General features: G+C 39.9%; 1 protein-coding gene across 2 annotated transcripts in view; it reads right to left on the bottom strand.

The window, feature by feature from the left end:
• The window catches only part of Spidr (scaffold protein involved in DNA repair), a 228,473-nt gene that overhangs the window by 193,197 nt on the left and 16,132 nt on the right, over positions 1-19,144 (bottom strand). Inside the window, exons 2-4 of one of the 2 annotated variants that reach the window (XM_041677878.1) lie at positions 15,348-15,503; positions 14,659-14,725; positions 11,803-11,979 (exon numbers count right to left, since the gene is read on the bottom strand). In XM_041677878.1, coding sequence (XP_041533812.1) covers positions 11,803-11,979; positions 14,659-14,725; positions 15,348-15,503 — 400 coding nt within the window. Of the gene's footprint in view, positions 1-11,802; positions 11,980-14,658; positions 14,726-15,347; positions 15,504-19,144 lie in introns of those variants that run through there. The other variant, XM_041677879.1, reaches the window with a different exon arrangement.

Below are 19,144 nucleotides of genomic sequence, written 5' to 3'. Positions count from 1 at the left end.
TGTGTAATTACCACCCAACTAAAGCCTGTTTTCTTCCTGGCAAAAATGGCCTATTGGGCAAAGAACTATCCTTGCTTTGACTGCTGACAGTAAGCATGCTGTCCAATCTGGACAAGCAGGATACAATAAAAAGCAACTGCCAAACCTTGCCAAGAGAGGGTAGGACAGTCTTTCAAAATTTCCCTACTTCTGAAAATAGTCTGTCAGATACTCTAGGCCTATACACAAAGTTAGATGCCCCCAAATTACAGAAAAAACATTGAGTGACTGTCCAGGCAGTCAGTTGTTTGTCATTTCTTGCATCTTTTGGAAGTCATTTGTTTGTACTTCCTCCTTACTCAGGCAATATTATTTTCCTTCTCAGGTCTTTGATGGGGTTGAAGACTAGATAGCTATAGTTATCAATCCTCTCATATCTTAGCTAAGGGCATATTAGGTACAAGACTTGAACTCTGCAGAACAGGACAGCTATTGAGTATTACCTGTGGTCTGGATATTTAGAATGTGTTTCTTGCTTGATGCTGTTCTTGTTGGTTATAGTTTCATTTTTGTTTGTTTTAATACCTTTTCCTTCTTCTGGAAATAGTTGATAGTTCTTATTGTATCTAGTTTTATGTTAGGATTAGAACCTTTTTATTTAGAAAAAGAAGGGAAATGTGGGAACTTGCTCCATCTAGCCAAAGACATTTGGGAGTGACTTGCCATGGGTGTGGTTTTCTCTGAGTACATGACCTGACAAACTGGGAAAGGAGCTCTTTCTCTTGGTGTGGTCAGAGTCAGAGAATGCAGTGGAGAGGCGGCTTGCAGTTGTTGCTCTACACTCCTGGGCAGAACAAGGCAGCTGGATCAGCAGTAGCCTCTGCTTTGTTCTCATTTGTAAGTTTGTCTTTTCATTAAATTGTTAATAGACTTTTGTGGGTTCTTGAATCAAGTAATTAAGATAGCAACAAACCATGATTTACTTATATAGTTCATTGTTAGAAATAACTTTTTCAAGGCTAGACAGGTGGCTCAGTAGTTAGGAGTATTGACTGCTCCTGCAAAGGGCCAGGTTCAATTCCCGTTTTTTTTTTTTTTTTTTTTTTTTTAAAAAGTCTATAATTCCTGTTCCAAGGGGATCCAATGCTCTCTTCTGGCTTCCATGGGTACTGCATGCACGTGGTACACAAACATGCATGAAAGCAAAACACTCATATACATAAAATAAAAATAAATCTGAAAAAATAAATTTTAAATTAAAACAAATAACTTCTTCAAGCATCTTTACCCGAGAATTTTTTTCCAGAAATATCTTTCGTCAATATGGAAACAAACTAAGTTAGTTTCATTTTACCTCTTAAACATAATCTCATTACACCTTTAGCTAAATTTTAAGACAAACAGCTAAATTGTGCACACATATTACATGACTAAATGAACTAAATCTAATCTGCTATGCCTATATAACTGAAAGTAGTTATCACAGATAAACTGTGAGGTACAATACATAAATCTTTCCTACAGGTCAAAGTACAAATATACAGGGAGCTAAGATAATAGGTCTATTTATCTAATCTGCTATGCCTAAATAACTGAAAGTAGTTATCACAGATAAACTGTAAGGTACAATACATAAATCTTTCCTACAGGTCAAAGTACAAATACACAGGGAGCTAAGATAACGGGTCTACCTACATCTCACTTAATAGAAGGGCGTCGACTCTCTCCCTTCCACTAAAGTGAAGGAATAGCTCATTAAAAATGTGTCAAATTTAGTACCTGGCTGTAACTTAAAATATTAAAGAAAAAATAACAATAGTAAAGTTAAAATATAGGGGATGGGGCTAGAGAGACGGCTCAGCAATTAAGAGCCTTGCTGACCTTACAGAGAAATTAGGTTGTTCCCAGCAGCCATACAGTAGCTTACAACAACTCTGTAACTCAAGGTCCAGACACCGTCTTCTGGCCTCCACATACACCAGACACTCATGAGGTGCACTCACATACATGCAAGCACTCATATATAGACACAAAATAAAATAACAAAGAAGATATGGGACAAAAATTAAAATAACTCTTTTACAAAGCTAGACATAGTGGAACATGCCTTTAATCCCAGTGCGGGGGGGGGGGCATTCAGGTCTCTGTAGACCAGGCCTGTCTGGTCTACATAGTGAGTTCCAGGACAGCCAGCGCTATTACACAGGAAGGGGGGCGGGGGGAGTCTCGTAAGATCTGATAAGATAAGGTAAAAGTCCACTACACTAATTACAAAAAAACTAGAGGTTAAACCACTGAAAAAGTAGACCTTTACTTCTCGTGTCTGAAGCCAGGCAGGGTAGAGCACAACAAATTCTCCAGGCTGCTGTGTCATCACAGCAGGAAGCCGTGGCGAGCCAGGGAAGGAACACACAACACACACACTTACGGAGCTGCCATCAGCACCACACCCCTGGGGAGCACCCATTACAGACTCTCGCTTTCACTCAACAGAATGACTGTCTTTGAAGGGGCTGTCCTACCAACCCAGATGTCAACAGTCAAAAGAAAGAAATGGAAGAGAAACAACAATATCTACTTTGAGTAAGCCACAGGAAATTAGCATATTGTAACGAGATGAGTGAGATTAAACAAGAAACAAAATGGGGATTTTCATGACCGAGCACAGTAATGCCATGTACTTTACAGATGAAGACTGGGTCTCTAAAAACTAAGGAACCTTGCAAAAGTTCTAAAAGACTGGGTTATCTGGGTATATATCCATGTGAGGGGTACATCGGTACATGTGTGTATGTGCATGTGCAGATCAGAGTCAAGCCTGGTTCCTCGGTCACTGCCTTATATGTTTTTCTGAAATTGGGTCTCTCAGTGACCTGTAATTTACTAAGAAAGCAAGGCCCTCCCACTACTGAGTCCCTGAACCCCTGAAACCTGTCTGGCTGCCTCCATAATATTGAGATTCAAGTACCACCATGCCTGGTTTCTGTTTTATTTATAGGGTTTCATAGTACAGCCCTGGCTGACCTGTAGCCTGCTGTGTAGACTAGGTGGCCTTGAACTCAGAGACCCTCACAGGTGCTGGGATTAAAAGTGTGTCACCATATCAGGGCTTGTGACTTTAAAACCACAGGTTCTGGGTGTTGAACTCAAATCCTGTTTACCAACTGAACTACCTCCTCAAGCACAAGAAGAGAATTTTTTTTTTCTTTTTTTGTTTTTCGAGACAGGGTTTCTCTGTGGTTTTGGAGCCTGTCCTGGAACTAGCTCTGTAGACCAGGCTGGTCTCGAACTCACAGAGATCCGCCTGCCTCTGCCTCGCGAGTGCTAGGATTAAAGGCGTGCGCCACCACCGCCCGGCCAAGAAGAGAAATTTTTAAGAAAGAAAAAAATATTTTGACAAATTTAACTTAGAGTTCTTCCTTCTTAAGCCCAATTCTAGAGCCTGTAATCAAGATACTCTCATCCTGGAGTCTGGGATATTATTTGTAAAGGAAATGAAGAAAGGCTTGGCAACCAGCATACAATTAAACAGGGGCATCCTGGATCTCAATTATCAACTGAAGCACTTATAAATAAATGTGCCTCTCTTCACATGACCTTTTACAGAGGCACATTTATAACTCCGAATCTTCTTCTAATAAAATGAAGATATTTCATAGCTCATAAAATAGAGTATGTATAAAAGGAAATAACATACTTAACACCCAAGCTTCATGTCTCAAACAACTTAAATCTTGGTAACTATAGTATTTGTCGTCCATTAAAGCTCTGAAAACTAGCAGTTGCTGAGGAATCCCATCAGGACGGGTGAGTGTGTGCTATCCAGGGGCGGACTGTCCCGGAAGAGAGCACAAACCCCCCTCCCCCAGCTCCTTCTGCAGGGCTGTCTTTCTTTCGCACGACCCAGCCCCCCCAGCACCCCTCCCCAACGCTTCCCTGCTGTATGCTAGGACCAGTGCTCAAGTACAGTGTTAAGCTCCTAAACTAAGGCTACCCACCCAGAGCGGTGAGTGCCTGCCTACCGGGCAGGCCTCAGGGTCCCCTGTAAGGGAGCCTGGGCACCCTCAGCTCCGGCGCCAGGCTTCCTGCGCGCTCCTGGATACCACCCCCACCTTGCTCCATTCATCCTGTTGGCCCTGGATCATTGGGCTACCGGCGGCCCTGTTTAGTTGCTGAGGAATCCCATCTGGACGGGAACAGTTCCTGCTTCTACACTGAAGAGATATACCCAGAGAGTCAATCACAGCAAAGACTGGACCAAGACACCAGGCCTCTCCTGGCTCCATTTGAAGGAAGAGATAGGAAGGCGCCAATGCAAGAATTCCTCCAACAACCTGAAAGGCAACATGACACCACCAGAACCCAGGGATCCCGAAATAAGAAGAATTGTACACCCTACTCCTGAAGAAATAGAAGAAATCGACTCAAAAGTGAACTATATGAAAATAATAGAGGACCTTAAACAGGAGGTGAAAAACTGCCATAAACAATTAGAGATTACAAACAAAAAGGTAGAGGAAATGAATAAATCGCTCAAAGACACGCAAGAAAACCAAGAGAAACAAGAAAAAGCAATCAAACAGGTTAGGGAAGTAGTTCAAGACATGAAGAATGAAATAGAAGCAATGAAGAAAGCACAAACCGAGGGAAGAATGGAGATGGAAAATCTGGGTAAACCAACAGGAACGACAGAGACAAGTACTAACAACAGATTACAAGAGATAGAAGAGAGAATATCAGACACTGAAGATACCATAGAGAAAATAACCACACTGATCAAAGAAAACAGCAAAACCAACAAATTCTCATCACAAAACATTCAGGAAATTTGGGACACAATAAAAAGACCAAACCTAAGAATAATTGGAGTACAAGAAGGAGAAGAAGTGCAGCTCAACGGTACAGAAAATATACTTAATAAAATTGTAGAAGAAAACTTTCCCAACCTGAAGAAAGAGGTACCTATGAAGGTTCAAGAAGCATACAGAACACCAAATAGGGTAGATCAAAAAAAAAACATCCCCTCGCCATATAATAATCAAAACACAAAATATACAGAATAAAGAAAGAATATTAAGAGCCGCAAAGGAAAAAGGCCAAGTTACTTATAAAGGTAAACCTATCAGACTTACATCTGACTTCTCTATGGAAACCATGAAAGCCAGAAGGTCCTGGATAGATGTACTGCAAAAACTAAGAGATCACGGATGCAAGCCCAGACTACTATATCCAGCCAAGCTTTCGTTCACTATAAATGGAGAAAACAAAATTTTCCAGGATAAAATCAAATTTAAACAATACGTAGCCACAAATCCAGCCTTACAGAAAATAATAGAAGGAAAATAACTAACCAAGGAGTCCAACAATGCAAACAATAACTCAGTCATCTAGAGACCTTTCACCAGCGCAACTCAAAGAAGGGAAACACACAAACCCTACTACTAAAAAAGTGACCGGAGTTAACAACCACTGGTCATTAATATCACTTAATGTCAATGGGCTCAACTCACCTATAAAAAGGCACAGGCTAAGAGATTGGATACGAAAACAGGATCCAACATTCTGTTGTCTACAAGAAACACACCTCAACCACAAAGACAGGCACCTACTCAGAGTAAAGGGCTGGGAAAAGGCTTATCAAGCAAACGGACCTAAGAAACAAGCAGGTGTGGCCATACTAATTTCTAACAAAGTTGACTTCAAACTTAAATCAATCAGAAGAGATGGAGAGGGACATTTTATACTCATAACAGGAACAATTCATCAGGATGAAGTCTCAATCCTGAATATCTACGCCCCTAATATAAAAGCGCCCACGTATGTAAAAGAAATATTGCTAAAACTCAAGGCAGCCATCAAACCACACACATTAATAGTAGGAGACTTCAACACTCCTCTCTCACCAATGGACAGGTCAATCAAACAGAAACCTAACAGAGAAATTAGAGAATTAATGGAGGTAATGAAGCAAATGGACTTAACAGACATCTATAGATTATTCCACCCAAAGAGGAAAGAATATACCTTCTTCTCTGCAGCTCATGGAACCTTCTCGAAAATTGACCACATACTCGGTAGCAAAGCTAACTTACACAGTTACAAAAAAATATTAGTAACCACCTGCATCTTATCAGATCACCATGGATTAAAGATAGAATTCAACAACGATGCTACCCCCAGAAAACCTACAAATTCATGGAAACTGAACAGTCAACTACTGAACCATACCTGGATTAAGGAAGAAATAAAGAAATTAAAGTCTTCCTTGAATTCAATGAAAATAAAGAAACAACATACTTGAACTTATGGGACACTATGAAAGCAGTGCTAAGAGGAAAGTTCATCGCACTAAGTGCCCACTTAAAGAAAACAGAGAAAGCACATATTGAAGACTTAACAGCCCACCTGAAAGCTCTAGAAAAAAAAGAAGCAGACTCACCTAGGAGGAGTAGAAGACTGGAAATAATCAAACTGAGGGCTGAAATCAACAAAATAGAAACACAGAAAACAATACAAAGAATCAATGAAACAAAAAGCTGGTTCCTGGAGAAAATCAACAAGATTGATAAACCCCTATCCAAACTAATCAAACGGCAGAGAGAATACGCAAATTAATAAGATCAGAAATGAAAGGGGGGACATAACCACAGACACAGAGGAAATTCAAAGAATCATCAGATCTTACTACAAAAGCCTGTATGACACAAAACTGGAAAATGTAAAAGAAATGGACACTTTTTTAGATAAATACCATATACCAAAGTTACACCAGGACCAGGTGAACAATCTAAACAGACCTGTTGGTCGCGAAGAATTAGAAGCTGTTATCAAAAACCTCCCTACCAAACAAAGCCCAGGACCAGATGGTTTCAATGCAGAATTCTACCAGAACTTCCAAGAAGAGCTAATACCTATACTCCTTAATGTATTCCACAATATAGAAACAGAAGGGTCATTACCTAATTCCTTTTATGAAGCTACAGTTACTCTGATACCAAAACCACACAAAGACTCAACCAGGAAAGAGAATTACAGGCCAATCTCACTCATGAACATCGACGCAAAAATCCTCAACAAAATACTGGCAAACCGTATCCAAGAACACATTAGAAAAATTATCCATTATGAAGTAGGCTTCATTCCTGAGATGCAGGGCTGGTTCAACATACGAAAATCTATCAATGTAATCCAGCATATAAATAAACTGAAAGAAAATAACCATATGATCATCTCATGAGATGCTGAAAAAGCATTCGACAAAATTCAACAACCATTTATGTTAAAAGTCTTGGAGAGATTAGGGATACAAGGGTCATACCTAAATATAATAAAAGCTATATACAGCAAGCCGACAGCTAACATCAAATTAAACGGAGAGAAACTCAAAGCCATCCCGCTTAACTCAGGAACACGACAAGGCTGTCCACTCTCGCCATACCTCTTCAATATAGTGCTTGAAGTTCTAGCAATAGCAATAAGACAACATAATGGGATCAAGGGGATTCGAATTGGAAAGGAAGAAATTAAACTTTCGTTATTCGCAGATGATATGATAGTGTACTTAAGCGACCCCCAAAACTCCACCAAAGAACTTTTACAGCTGATAAACAGCTTTAGTAATGGGGCAGGATACAAGATCAACTCCAAAAAATCAGTCGCCCTCTTATACACAAAGGATATGGAAGCAGAGAGGGAAATCAGAGAAGCTTCACCATTCACGATAGCCACAAACAGCATAAAATATCTTGGGGTAAATCTAACCAAGGAAGTGAAAGATCTATTTGACAAGAACTTTAAGGCATTGAAGAAAGAAATTGAAGAGGATACCAAAAAATGGATGGACCTCCCTTGCTCTTGGATTGGGAGGATCAACATAGTAAAAATGGCAATTCTACCTAAGGCAATTTATAGATTCAATGCAATCCCCATCAAGATCCCATCAAAATTCTTCACAGATCTGGAGAGGACAATAATCAACTTTATATGGAAAAACAAAAAACCCAGGATAGCCAAAACAATCCTATACAATAAAGGATCTTCTGGAGGCATTACCATCCCTGACTTCAAAATCTATTACAGAGCTACAGTAATGAAAACAGTGTGGTACTGGCATAAAAACAGAGAAGTCGACCAATTGAATTGTATAGAAGACCCGAATTTTAACCCACAAACCTATGAACACCTCATTTTTGATAAAGGAGCTAAAAGTATACAATGGAAGAAAGAAAGCATCTTCAACAAATGGTGCTGGCACAACTGGATGTCAACCTGTAGAAGAATGAAAATAGACCCATATCTTTCACCGTGCACAAAACTCAAGTCCAAATGGATTAAAGACCTCAATATCAGCCCGAACACACTGAAAAGGATAGAAGAGAAAGTGGGAAATACCCTACAACAGATGGGCACAGGAGATCGCTTCCTATGTATAACCCCAGAAGCACAGACATTAAGGGCAACATTGAATAAATGGGACCTACTAAAACTGAGAAGCTTCTGTAAAGCAAAGGACACTGTCACTAAGACACAAAGGCAACCTACTGACTGGGAGAAGATCTTCACCAACCCCGCAACAGACAAAGGTCTGATCTCCAAAATATATAGAGAACTCAAGAAACTAGACTTTAAAATGCTAATTAACCCAATTAAAAAATGGGGCACTGAACTGAACAGAGAATTCTCAACAGAAGAAGTTCAAATGGCCAAAAGACACTTAAGGTCATGCTCAACTTCCTTAGCAATCAGGGAAATGCAAATCAAAACAACTTTGAGATATCATCTTACACCTGTCAGAATGGCTAAAGTCAAAAACACCAAGGATAGCCTTTGCTGGAGAGGCTGTGGAGGAAGGGGTACCCTCATCCATTGCTGGTGGGAATCCAATCTTGTGCAACCACTGTGGAAGTCAGTGTTTCGGTTTCTCAGGAAATTCGGGATCAACCTACCCCTGGACCCAGCAATACCACTCTTGGGAATATACCCAAGAGATGCCCTATCATATGACAAAAGCATTTGTTCAACTATGTTCATAGCAGTATTATTTGTAATAGCCAGAACCTGGAAACAACCTAGATGCCCTTCAATGGAAGAATGGATGAAGAAAGTATGGAATATCTACACATCAGAGTACTACGCTGTGGTAAAAAACAATGACTTCTCGAATTTTGCATGCAAATGGATGGAAATAGAAAACACTATCCTGAGTGAGGTATCCCAGACCCAAAAAGATGAACATGGGATGTACTCACTCATAATTGGTTTCTAGCCATAAATAAGGGTCACGGAGTCTACAATAGGGGAATCTAAAGAATCTAAGTAAGAAGGGGAACCCAAGGAAAAACATATAGTTATCCTCTTGGCTTAGGGAAGTAGACAAAATTGCCGGGGAGAAAATTGGGATCTTGGGGGTGGGGTGGGATGGGGGTAAGGGGAGATGGGGAGAGAAAAGTTAGAAGGGAAGGAGGTCGGGCCTTGGGAAAACAGGAGGATTGGGATAAAGGAAGGTTGGACAGGGGAGCACAGAACCACAATTCTTAGTTAAGGGAACCACTTTAGGGTTGGCAAGAGACCTGACCCTAGAGGGGCTCCCAGGTGCCCAAGCCGAGGTCCCCAGTTAGTTCCTTGGGCAGCTGAGGATAGGCAACCTGAAATGACCCTATCCTAGAGCAATAATGACCAATATCTTGCATATCATCATAGAACCTTCATCTGGTGATGGATGGACATAGAGACAGAGACCCACACTTGGGACTGAGCTCCCAAGGTCCCAATGAGGAGCCGAAGGAGGGAGAACATGAGCAAAGAAGTCAGGACCACGAGGGATGCACCCACCCACTGAGACAGTGGAGCTGATCTATTGGGAGCTCACCAAGACCAGCTGGACTGTGACTGAAAAAGCATGGGATAAAACTGGACTCTCTGAACATGGCGAACAATGAGGGCTGATGAGACGCAAAGGACAATGGCACGGGGTTTTGATCCTATGTAATGCGATGGCTTTGTGGGAGCCTAGCCAGTTTGGATGTTCACCTTCCTAGATATGGATGGAGGGGGGAGGTCCTAGGTCTTACCACAGGGCAGAAAACCCTGACTGCTCTTTGGACTGGAGAGGGAGGGGGAAAGGAGTGGGGGGAGGGGGAGAAGGGTGGGAGGAGGGGGCGTAGGGTGGGAGGAGGGGGAGGGAAATGGGAGGCTGGGAGGAAGTGGAAACTTGTTTTTTTTTAAAAAAAAAAAGAATAAAGAGAAAAAAAAAAGCTCTGAAAACTATTAAAAGAATAGGGAGAAGGGAAAGGAAAACTGAAAGAGGAAGACAGTCCAGCAACCACTAGCATGGCTTCAAATACTCCAAAGGATCGTTTACTCTTTACTACCTTAGGATCAACTTTATAAGAAAGGTCAATAGCAAGTTCAATAATCTCACTTCCTAAGTATTCTAGCTTTTAATTTATTTGCTAGTGTGTAAGGATGCACACATACTATGTACATGTGTATGTGGAGGCCAGAAGTCAGTGTAAGGGATCTTCCTACATCACTGTCACCCTTCTATGTTCAGACAGGGTCTCTTACGTGGGTGATTTAACTACCTGGCTGTTAGTAGGCACTAGGAATCTCCCCTGTCTTCGGTTCCAGTGCTGGTGCACGCTATACCTAGCTTTTCTCTTTTTACATGGCTGCTAGGGTTTGAGGCCAGGTTCTCACACCTGTGTAGCAACATTTTAGTGACACAGTCATTTCCCCAACCTCTAAATCTTTGTTTTCTGGAACAAAATGGCAGTAAGGAACCAAGCATGGGCTGGAGCTCCAGACATAAGCCAAGCTAGCTTTGAACTTACAGCTATCTTACTTCTCAGTTCCATCAGGAAGGTTAATTCATCAGAGGATGCTTCCATTTACAAACGTTACAACGTTAGAACCTACCAAATATCACCTTCAGTAGAAGAGGGCAGCAGCCATGCTTTAAATAGCAGCTTTATTAAGATACAATTAATATAAAGCAGTTTTTAATATTGAAAAGCCCTGTTATAAATCATGTAAAAAAATTAGGCAAGAGTTATCTCACAGTGAGTTTTAGTCAACAAAATGGAATAACTAACATAAGAATTGTCAACTTATATATAACATAAAATGCCATCTTATCAGATAACTACTAAAATGTCATTCAAAGAGGTCAACAGATTGTAAGCACTTTCTAGAGAAGATGTCTAAGCAAACCTAACTTTGGAGGAATAACTAAAGTGAACATCCGAGTTAAAAGCAGCAAGCTTATTTTGAAAACAATACTGCTAATTTTGAGAAGCCTCGTTTTAATATAAACACAATAGACTACAAAGTATTATCTACCACACACTGATTCTTGTAATGCTTATTCATTAATAACAAGTAAGACAGGAGGAAGCTTGGGTGCAGCACTGCTGAGAAATTAGGAACACTGGCTTGACATTACAGAGTAAAAGTAAAATTCCAACTAAATCTGAGCAAATCAAACCTAATCTATTAACTGCAATAAAACAGAACAAAACAGCAAACACAGTAAGGACAGGCCACATAGTGGTACAGGTTTGTAGTCCCAGCACTTGAGAGGCAAACTCAGAGGATTTCAGGTTCAAGGCAAGCCCAGGCTATACATACTCTATATCAAAATATAAAAGGAAAAACAAAATAAGAAGCCACTATAATATCTATTTCTTACAGTTGTTATGAGAAACATGTAAGAAAATGTACAGAGGATATAACTCAGTAGTCATAATTCATAATAAATGTATAATACGAATTTAAGTTTCCACTACTGCTGACCCCAGTGTTTAACAGAAGCTGGGAACTTACCTTCAGTGGCTCCATCTTCTGGACATGAAGCAGTCCTGCTACAAAACCTATCTGCTCCACAGCCGTGTCCACCATCTCTCTGCAGCTGAGGGACTGCCGAATCTTCCTCTGAGAAATCACTTCCACTCGAACTCCATGTTATATTTGCCAGCTCACCAGGACTCTCGGCTGCTGCGTCTGCAACACAAGATGAGAAGACAAATGCAGCTGACAGTTGTCATTTATCAGAATGAAAGTTTATGCATGTTATTTGGACAAAGACACAAGCACAAAACTCCAAAGACAACGAAAACAATGTTGTGTTACATCTTCACAGTGTTCTATGAGTAGTCCCGCATGGCATCTCTGAATTAAAGCCATGGACAAAAGCTGGGGTCCAAGTAAGGTGTAAGAGACAAATGAAAAAAGAATGAGATAAAGAAATAGTCATAGACACAGGCCCCAGAACCTAGACATTGTTTTTAAATTATGTTTCTTACTTATATTTTCCAGCTCTCATAAAAATATTTGCTCCTCAACCTACTAAATAAATGTGGTTGGTTTTCTTGTTTGTTTGCTTGCTTGCTTTTTACTTTGGAGAGCTGTTGTTTTTGTTTGAAACGTTATCTTAGGATTCTTACTAAAAGACTACTTTAAACTAATTTTAGGAGCTGCTATTTTAAAAATGAACTGGTTCTAGGAAATGCTTTACATACCTTTTCCCCCGACCTCTTTCCTAGGCCTTTTATATCTCTATCTTGGCTTAGCTAAAGCCATGTTATAAATAGAGTACATCGGTACAAACTCTTTGATCCTTTCAGAATACACTGCATATCATCAATGTAATAAAAAACAATATTGTGAGTCAAATATGTTCTGGCCTGAGAAAATTATCTTAATAGAACTTCTGTAATTAAATACAAGTAGCAATTTATTTAATACTTAGTTTTCTCCCAAAACTCAATAAACACCAGAAAAATATATAAGCTATATGTATTTAAAGAAATAAACGTTTTTCCATATATTATATCTTAAAAATTAAACATAAATGGATACAAATATAAGAACATTGGCACTAAAAGAAATATATAATTCTGTACCACTACCAGATATTTCAAAAAGATATCTGCCAGTGTTTTATAAACTTTAAAGGAACATTTCTGGATATTTTATTTTTCATTTGCATAGAAAAAGAACACAGGCTATAGAAGGTTTGCCTAGAGTGCATGAAACCCTGAGTTCAAATCCTCAGCATTCTCTAATGGAGCACGGTGGTGCATGCCTGCTTTACTTAAGAGGTAGAGGAAGAGGATCAGCCTCAGCTACAATCAAGTTCAGCATCAGCCTGAGTTACATGAGACCCTGTCTCAAAAGACTGGGGAAAAAAAGAAATCTATGAAGGAAAATGAAATGATAACATGGCTTCAAATGGTTATCTCTAGATCACAGAAAGTTACTCCACTGTACAGAATTTTGTTAAAATGGTTATCTCTAGATCACAGAAAGTTACTCCACTGTACAGAATTGTGGGCAAGTCCACAGGCAGCTCTTTATGCCAGCACACACAACAGCAACTGTTGGCATCAACTGAGTACCTTCAAAGGTACTCAGGAACTAGGAATTTTATCTATATTCCTAGCTCACCTAATACAATAACCAATAAAACTCACAGTCTTATGCCCATTTCCAAGATGCGGAATCTGAGATTTGAGCATTTAGCTTGTTTTCCTAAAATAGGTGAAGACGGAAAGACCTCTGAGGTCGTAAGACTTCACTCTTCTAGTCCATCTACAGAGATGGGATGATGATACCATCAAAGTCCACTCTTCTCCATGATAACCAGCTCTAACATTACTAGCAGCAATATTCACACATACAAATCCTACCTTCATCACACCATCTTTAGTGGAGATAACTAGTAATCTGTACGACAGGTTCTAGCCAAAGTGCTAAAAGAGATCTAGCTTTCCTAAAAAAAAGCAACGTTCACTGGATAAAAAACAATAGTCTCCTCGAAAATTTGGCCTAAAATACCAACCTACCGTAAACTTTCACCCAGGAGAATCAATCCCATATTAACATTACAGAGCTCAAAATAGCTGGACTCTGAGGATGTCTTATTGCAGGAGATAACATGAGTCCCTGATTTTTGTGAACAGTTCCCTGTATTTGAAGTTAGAAAGCATCCATAACTGATGCACCACGCAAAAATCGAGTTTGTAATAGTGGTTCCTATAGTGTAAATCATATATTTATTTTCCATATGAATATTTTTATGGTACCGGAATTCAAAGCAGACCATTTGGTTATTCATTTATTCATTCTTTCTCTGGAGTCCTAAACCTGAGCTTATCCTATTAGATAAGCAATGGCTCCCAACCATCCTAATGCTATGACCCTTTAATACAGCTCGTCATGTCACGATGACTCCCAACAACAAAAGTATTTCGTTTTGCTAGTTATGAATTATAATATACATATCTGTTTTTCAATGGTCTTAGCGCCATGAAAGGCACTAGATTCTATGATTACAGTAAACCTAGTAAGAACACCAAAATGTTAGCAGTCACCAGCAGGACCAGGAAGAACAGCGTAGATTACGACGGGGATGAAAGCCAAGTTCTCAGAAATACCTTTACATCACTAACCCTGAATATACGAACTATTCAACTGTGTGACATCTTAAAAGGATGAAAAAAAAAATCACAGAAAAAAAATAGCTTTAAGTCTCATCTGTCAATAAATCAACATATTAGGGTTTGGGACTTTAGTTCAGTGATAGATCACTTGCTTACATATCTAAGGACTCCAAAGTTATGGTCTCCAAGATCAGGGGTAAAAAATTTTAAGAAACAAAAATAAACACAACATTGTTACCTTTCTTTGGGCTTGGAGATAATTCCAGGGGGTTTTCAAAAATAGTTGTCTTTTCACTTGCTAATGACTGCAGGGAAAATAATAATAAAAATAATTTAACATTTGATTCATATAAAAAGGCTAAACTATACTATTGTGTAAAATATTCAGTATTAAATTATACCGACCTTAACATATTCTTCTGCTTTTCTTAATATTCACCGAGATTTCCCAGAACATAGTCCTTACAGACACACAATTTTCATATTTTTCTAAACTCTAAGCTGAGCTTTGAAACATTTCACATAATAGTCAATGTTAATGACTTCTCATATATATGACTAACCACTCATTACTACCTATAACCATATTATCTTTAGTTTATTTCAGCATTCCTCTGTAATTTACAAGATATATAAAAATTAACTGGAATCAAACTGACATCCCATAAATATAATTCTTATAAACAGTAGCAAGCTCAGTAATTTCATACCTGTCGGCATTCAGTGTGCACTCTTCCTTTTCAAACAAGGAGAAAGATTCTACAGAGACTATGAAGAGAAATACTAACTTGACACAATTATTAAAAGAACTCAAGGCATGAAAAAGAAGTGCTTTGAAAAATAAGAGAATCCCAAAGAAACTAGTTATAATACCTAGATACCCAGGATCTTCTGCAATCATGAAAAACAGTTGTATAGCTCTCCTACCAGGGTCTCAGAAGTGTTCTGAAATCCTTCTCCACACTTGAGCCATGCTTTAGAGAGAGAGGCAGCTGCTTCCACTGTCTTCAGATTTGCTCTTCTCGACCTCTGTGGCCTCGCTTCTAGAAACGAAGGGTGCGCTATACGCCAATTCCTTTTCCTCTGCAGAAATCATTTTTAAAGAAAAAAAATAGTGAAAAAACCCAACTTTGTTATAATAGAATCAGCAATTTGGAGCCCGAATGGTGGCAGTAAAAGCATAGCTTTTGAATGCCTTTGAATCGTCAGAGCAAAGCAAAAACCCACTGATAACTGACCAACAAACTACAAAGAAAGAGTGAGGCCAAACCACCAACAATCCTATAATAGCTAAAAAAAAAAAAAAAAAAAAAACTTACCATTTAGACTTGTAAAAACGATCCCTGCTACACGCAAGGCTGTACCTGACAATCAGAACTTAGTGACGTCACTCACACAAGATAAACCAGACACAGTCCTAGAACCCATGATGTCCACTGGACAGTATACAGTATATAAGCAGAGATCAAGAGCAATGTTCTACTCTGCACATCTGGAGAGATGCCACCTTAATCTACCCTGCAGCCAGAGAGTCTCCCCCAGGATCCTGACCCTCAAATCAGAGACCTCTGTTAGACACTGGACTCGACCTTTAGCTAAGATACGTCCCACAGATGAGTAGCCTTAGGAAGACAGGCTTAGGACCAGAATTAGTAATTTAGAATGTGGACCTAGAGTGATGACCCTCAGCGTAATAAAATATAACTTTTGTTATACTAACCACCTGACTGTGTCCATATCTGAGGGGAAGAAGCCAGGGAAGCTGGAGGCAATAAGGCTTCACTTCTGGACATCCATTGGTCACTAGGAAGTGGTTCTGAAACTAAACTAGGCAAAGACCTTAGAAGATGAGAATGGCTAAGGGCAGCAGGAGACAAACAGCTATCACAGCTCCCTTTACTGGACAAGCCCACAGAATGAGAACAAAATACCGGGAGTGGGGTTACCTCAGCAACAGAGGGGTGAGAGAGACAAAGAAAATATCTAGTGTAAGAAAGCAGAAAGCAGTACCAAGAAGCATCTACATAACAGGAAATAAATGGCCTTATTTTAATATCCATAAGAAAGTAACACAAGGTACAGAAATTATCCTGAATCCTGCCCCCTTCTAAAATTTAAGAAAAACTATTCTATAAAAATAAACAACAAAAAATTATCAAAGTCAAATGAGGGAAAAGAGTAAAGAAAAGAATATGCCAACACACAAGGAAAACACACCGTGGACACACCCGCCAGATGAAACAGTGAGGCAGATTTAGAGCTCTTATCATACAAATCTTTCACTTAGTTCTGTTAGAGTTACACCCAAGATACTTACATTGCTGAGGATATTGTGAAGTGTGTTGTTCCCCTGATTGCTTTCTCAGTCCATTTGTCATTTGATAAAGAAGAGCTACTGGTTTTGGCGGTGGTGGTGGTGGTAGTGGTGGTTTGGGGGGTGTTGTTTTTTGTTTGCTTGCTTGCTTTTAGTTAATCTTGTATCTAGCCACTTCAGTGATGGTGTTTACCAGCTACAGGAGTTCCCCTATAGGACTTTTGAGGTCATTTATGGATATTATCATATTATCTACAAATACCGATACTTTGACTTCTTCTTTCCAATTTGTATTCCCTCATCTCCTTCCATTGTCTTATTGCTCTAGCTAATATTTCAAGTACTATATTGAATAAATATGGAAAGAGTGGACAGCCTGGTCTTGTTCCTGATTTCAGTGAAATTGCTTTGAGTGTCTCTCCACTTAATTTGATGCTGGCTATAGGCTTGTTATAATTGTCTTTACTATGTTTGGGTATATCTCTTGTATCCCTAATCTCTTAGGAATTGAAGATATTGAATATTTCAGAAGATGGAAAGCTCTCCTATGCTCATGGATTGGTAGGAGTAGTAAAAATGGCCATTCTACCAAAAGCAATCTATAGACTCAATGTAATCCCCACCAAATTCTAACACAATTCTTTACAGATCTTGAAAAGACAACTCTCAGCTTAATATAGAAAAGCAAAAGCTAGGTGTAGTAACGTACACCTTTAATCCCAGCACTCAGTAGATAGAAGCAAGCAGATCTCTGTGAGTTCTGAACACAAGTCCAGCCTGGTCCACACAGTGAGACACTGTCTTGAAAAGGAAAAAAAAAAAAAAACAGGATAGCTAAAATAATACTGAATAATAAAAGAGCTGCTGGAGGTATTACCATCCCTGATTTCAAGTTGTACTACAGAGCTATAATAGTAAAAAAAAAAAAAAAAAAAAAAAAAAAAACGCACAAAAACAGACACGTTGATCAATGGAATTGAATTGAAGACCCAGACATAAACCTACACACCTACGGGCACCTGATTTTTAATAAAGCTGGAAAGACACAATGGAAAAAAGAAAGCATCTTGACAAATGGCGCTGGTCAAACTGGACGTCTGAATATAGGAGAATGCAAATAGACCCATATTTATCACCCAGCACAAACTCGGGTTTGTGGATCAAAAATCTCAACATAAATCCAGCCACGCTGAATCTGACTGAAGAAAAAGAGGAAGGTAGCCTTGAATGCATTGGCATAGGAGATGACTTTCTGTACAGAGCACCGATAGTGCAGGCACTAAGATCAACAATTAACAAATGAGACCTCATGAAACGGAACAACTTCTCTAAGGAAAGGACATCGTCAATAGCACAAAATGCAAGTGGACTGGGGTGAGAGGGATCGCTGGGAGAGAGAGTGCTAGGAGAGACAGCTGGAACTGGGACGCTCCAGGGGAATGGTGTGGAAACCTTGTGCAGTGGAATCTTCCTGGCATCTACAAGGGTGACCCTAGTGAGAACTGCTAGCGATGGAGGATATGGAGGCTGAACTAGCCATCTCTTGTACCCAGGTAAGGCTTTCAGTGGTGGGATTGGATTACGTTCAGTTGAGGTTTTGGCCATGGAGATTGCTAAACAACCCGGGCTGAAGCTAGGACAGAGAGTTGCTCTCTGAAAACTGACAGCAGGGCCCCACTGCCGAGGACAACATCCACACAGTACACTGAACACAGAGAGGTCAAGTTGGTGACTGCATGGAGCCTTCACCCTTATGTTCTAGTCTCTCTGGCAAGAGAAGATAGATACTCTGTAAGTTTTGAAAAGAGAAACCTGGACACAAACCCACTCACAAAACCTTCAAAGTACAATCTGTGTTTTGTGGTAGGACAATGGTGGAGCAGATTGTGGGAGTGGCCAACCAATGCTTGGTTTAACTTGAGGCCATTGCCATAACAAGGAGCCCATGCCCAAGCTGCCTGGATGGCCAGGAAACAGACTAGATAGACCCGAGACCTAGGGTAAAACCAAATACAACTGGCAAAAAAAGAAAAGAAAAAGAGAAAGGAAAGAGAGAAGGAAGGAAGGAAGGAAGGAAGGAAAATGAAATGATTGCTAATGATATTCTACTATACTCATAGATCAGTGCCTTGTCCCGTCATCATCAGAGGCTTCCTCTGGCAGCAGACAGAAACAGGTACAGGGACCCACAGCCAGATATAATACGGAGAGTCTAAATTGGAGGTCTCTATTGGGCCCCTCCCCTAGAAAATCAGGGAACCCTATGGACGAGAGAGCAGAAAGACTGTAGAAGGGTGAGCAGAAAAACAAGGCCCACCGCCAAATCAACTCACACAAGCTCACAGAGACTAAACAGCAAGCACAGGGCCTGCAGGGGTCTACACCAGGTCTTTCTGTATATGTTATGGCT

This window comes from Microtus oregoni, unplaced genomic scaffold, assembly GCF_018167655.1.
Source record: "Microtus oregoni isolate MIOR12 unplaced genomic scaffold, Mior012 000029F_ref0000214, whole genome shotgun sequence".
NCBI classification, from domain to species: domain Eukaryota; kingdom Metazoa; phylum Chordata; class Mammalia; order Rodentia; family Cricetidae; genus Microtus; species Microtus oregoni.
The sequence above is the reverse complement of the archived record's forward strand: the minus strand, read 5'-3'. Positions and strand labels throughout refer to the sequence as shown.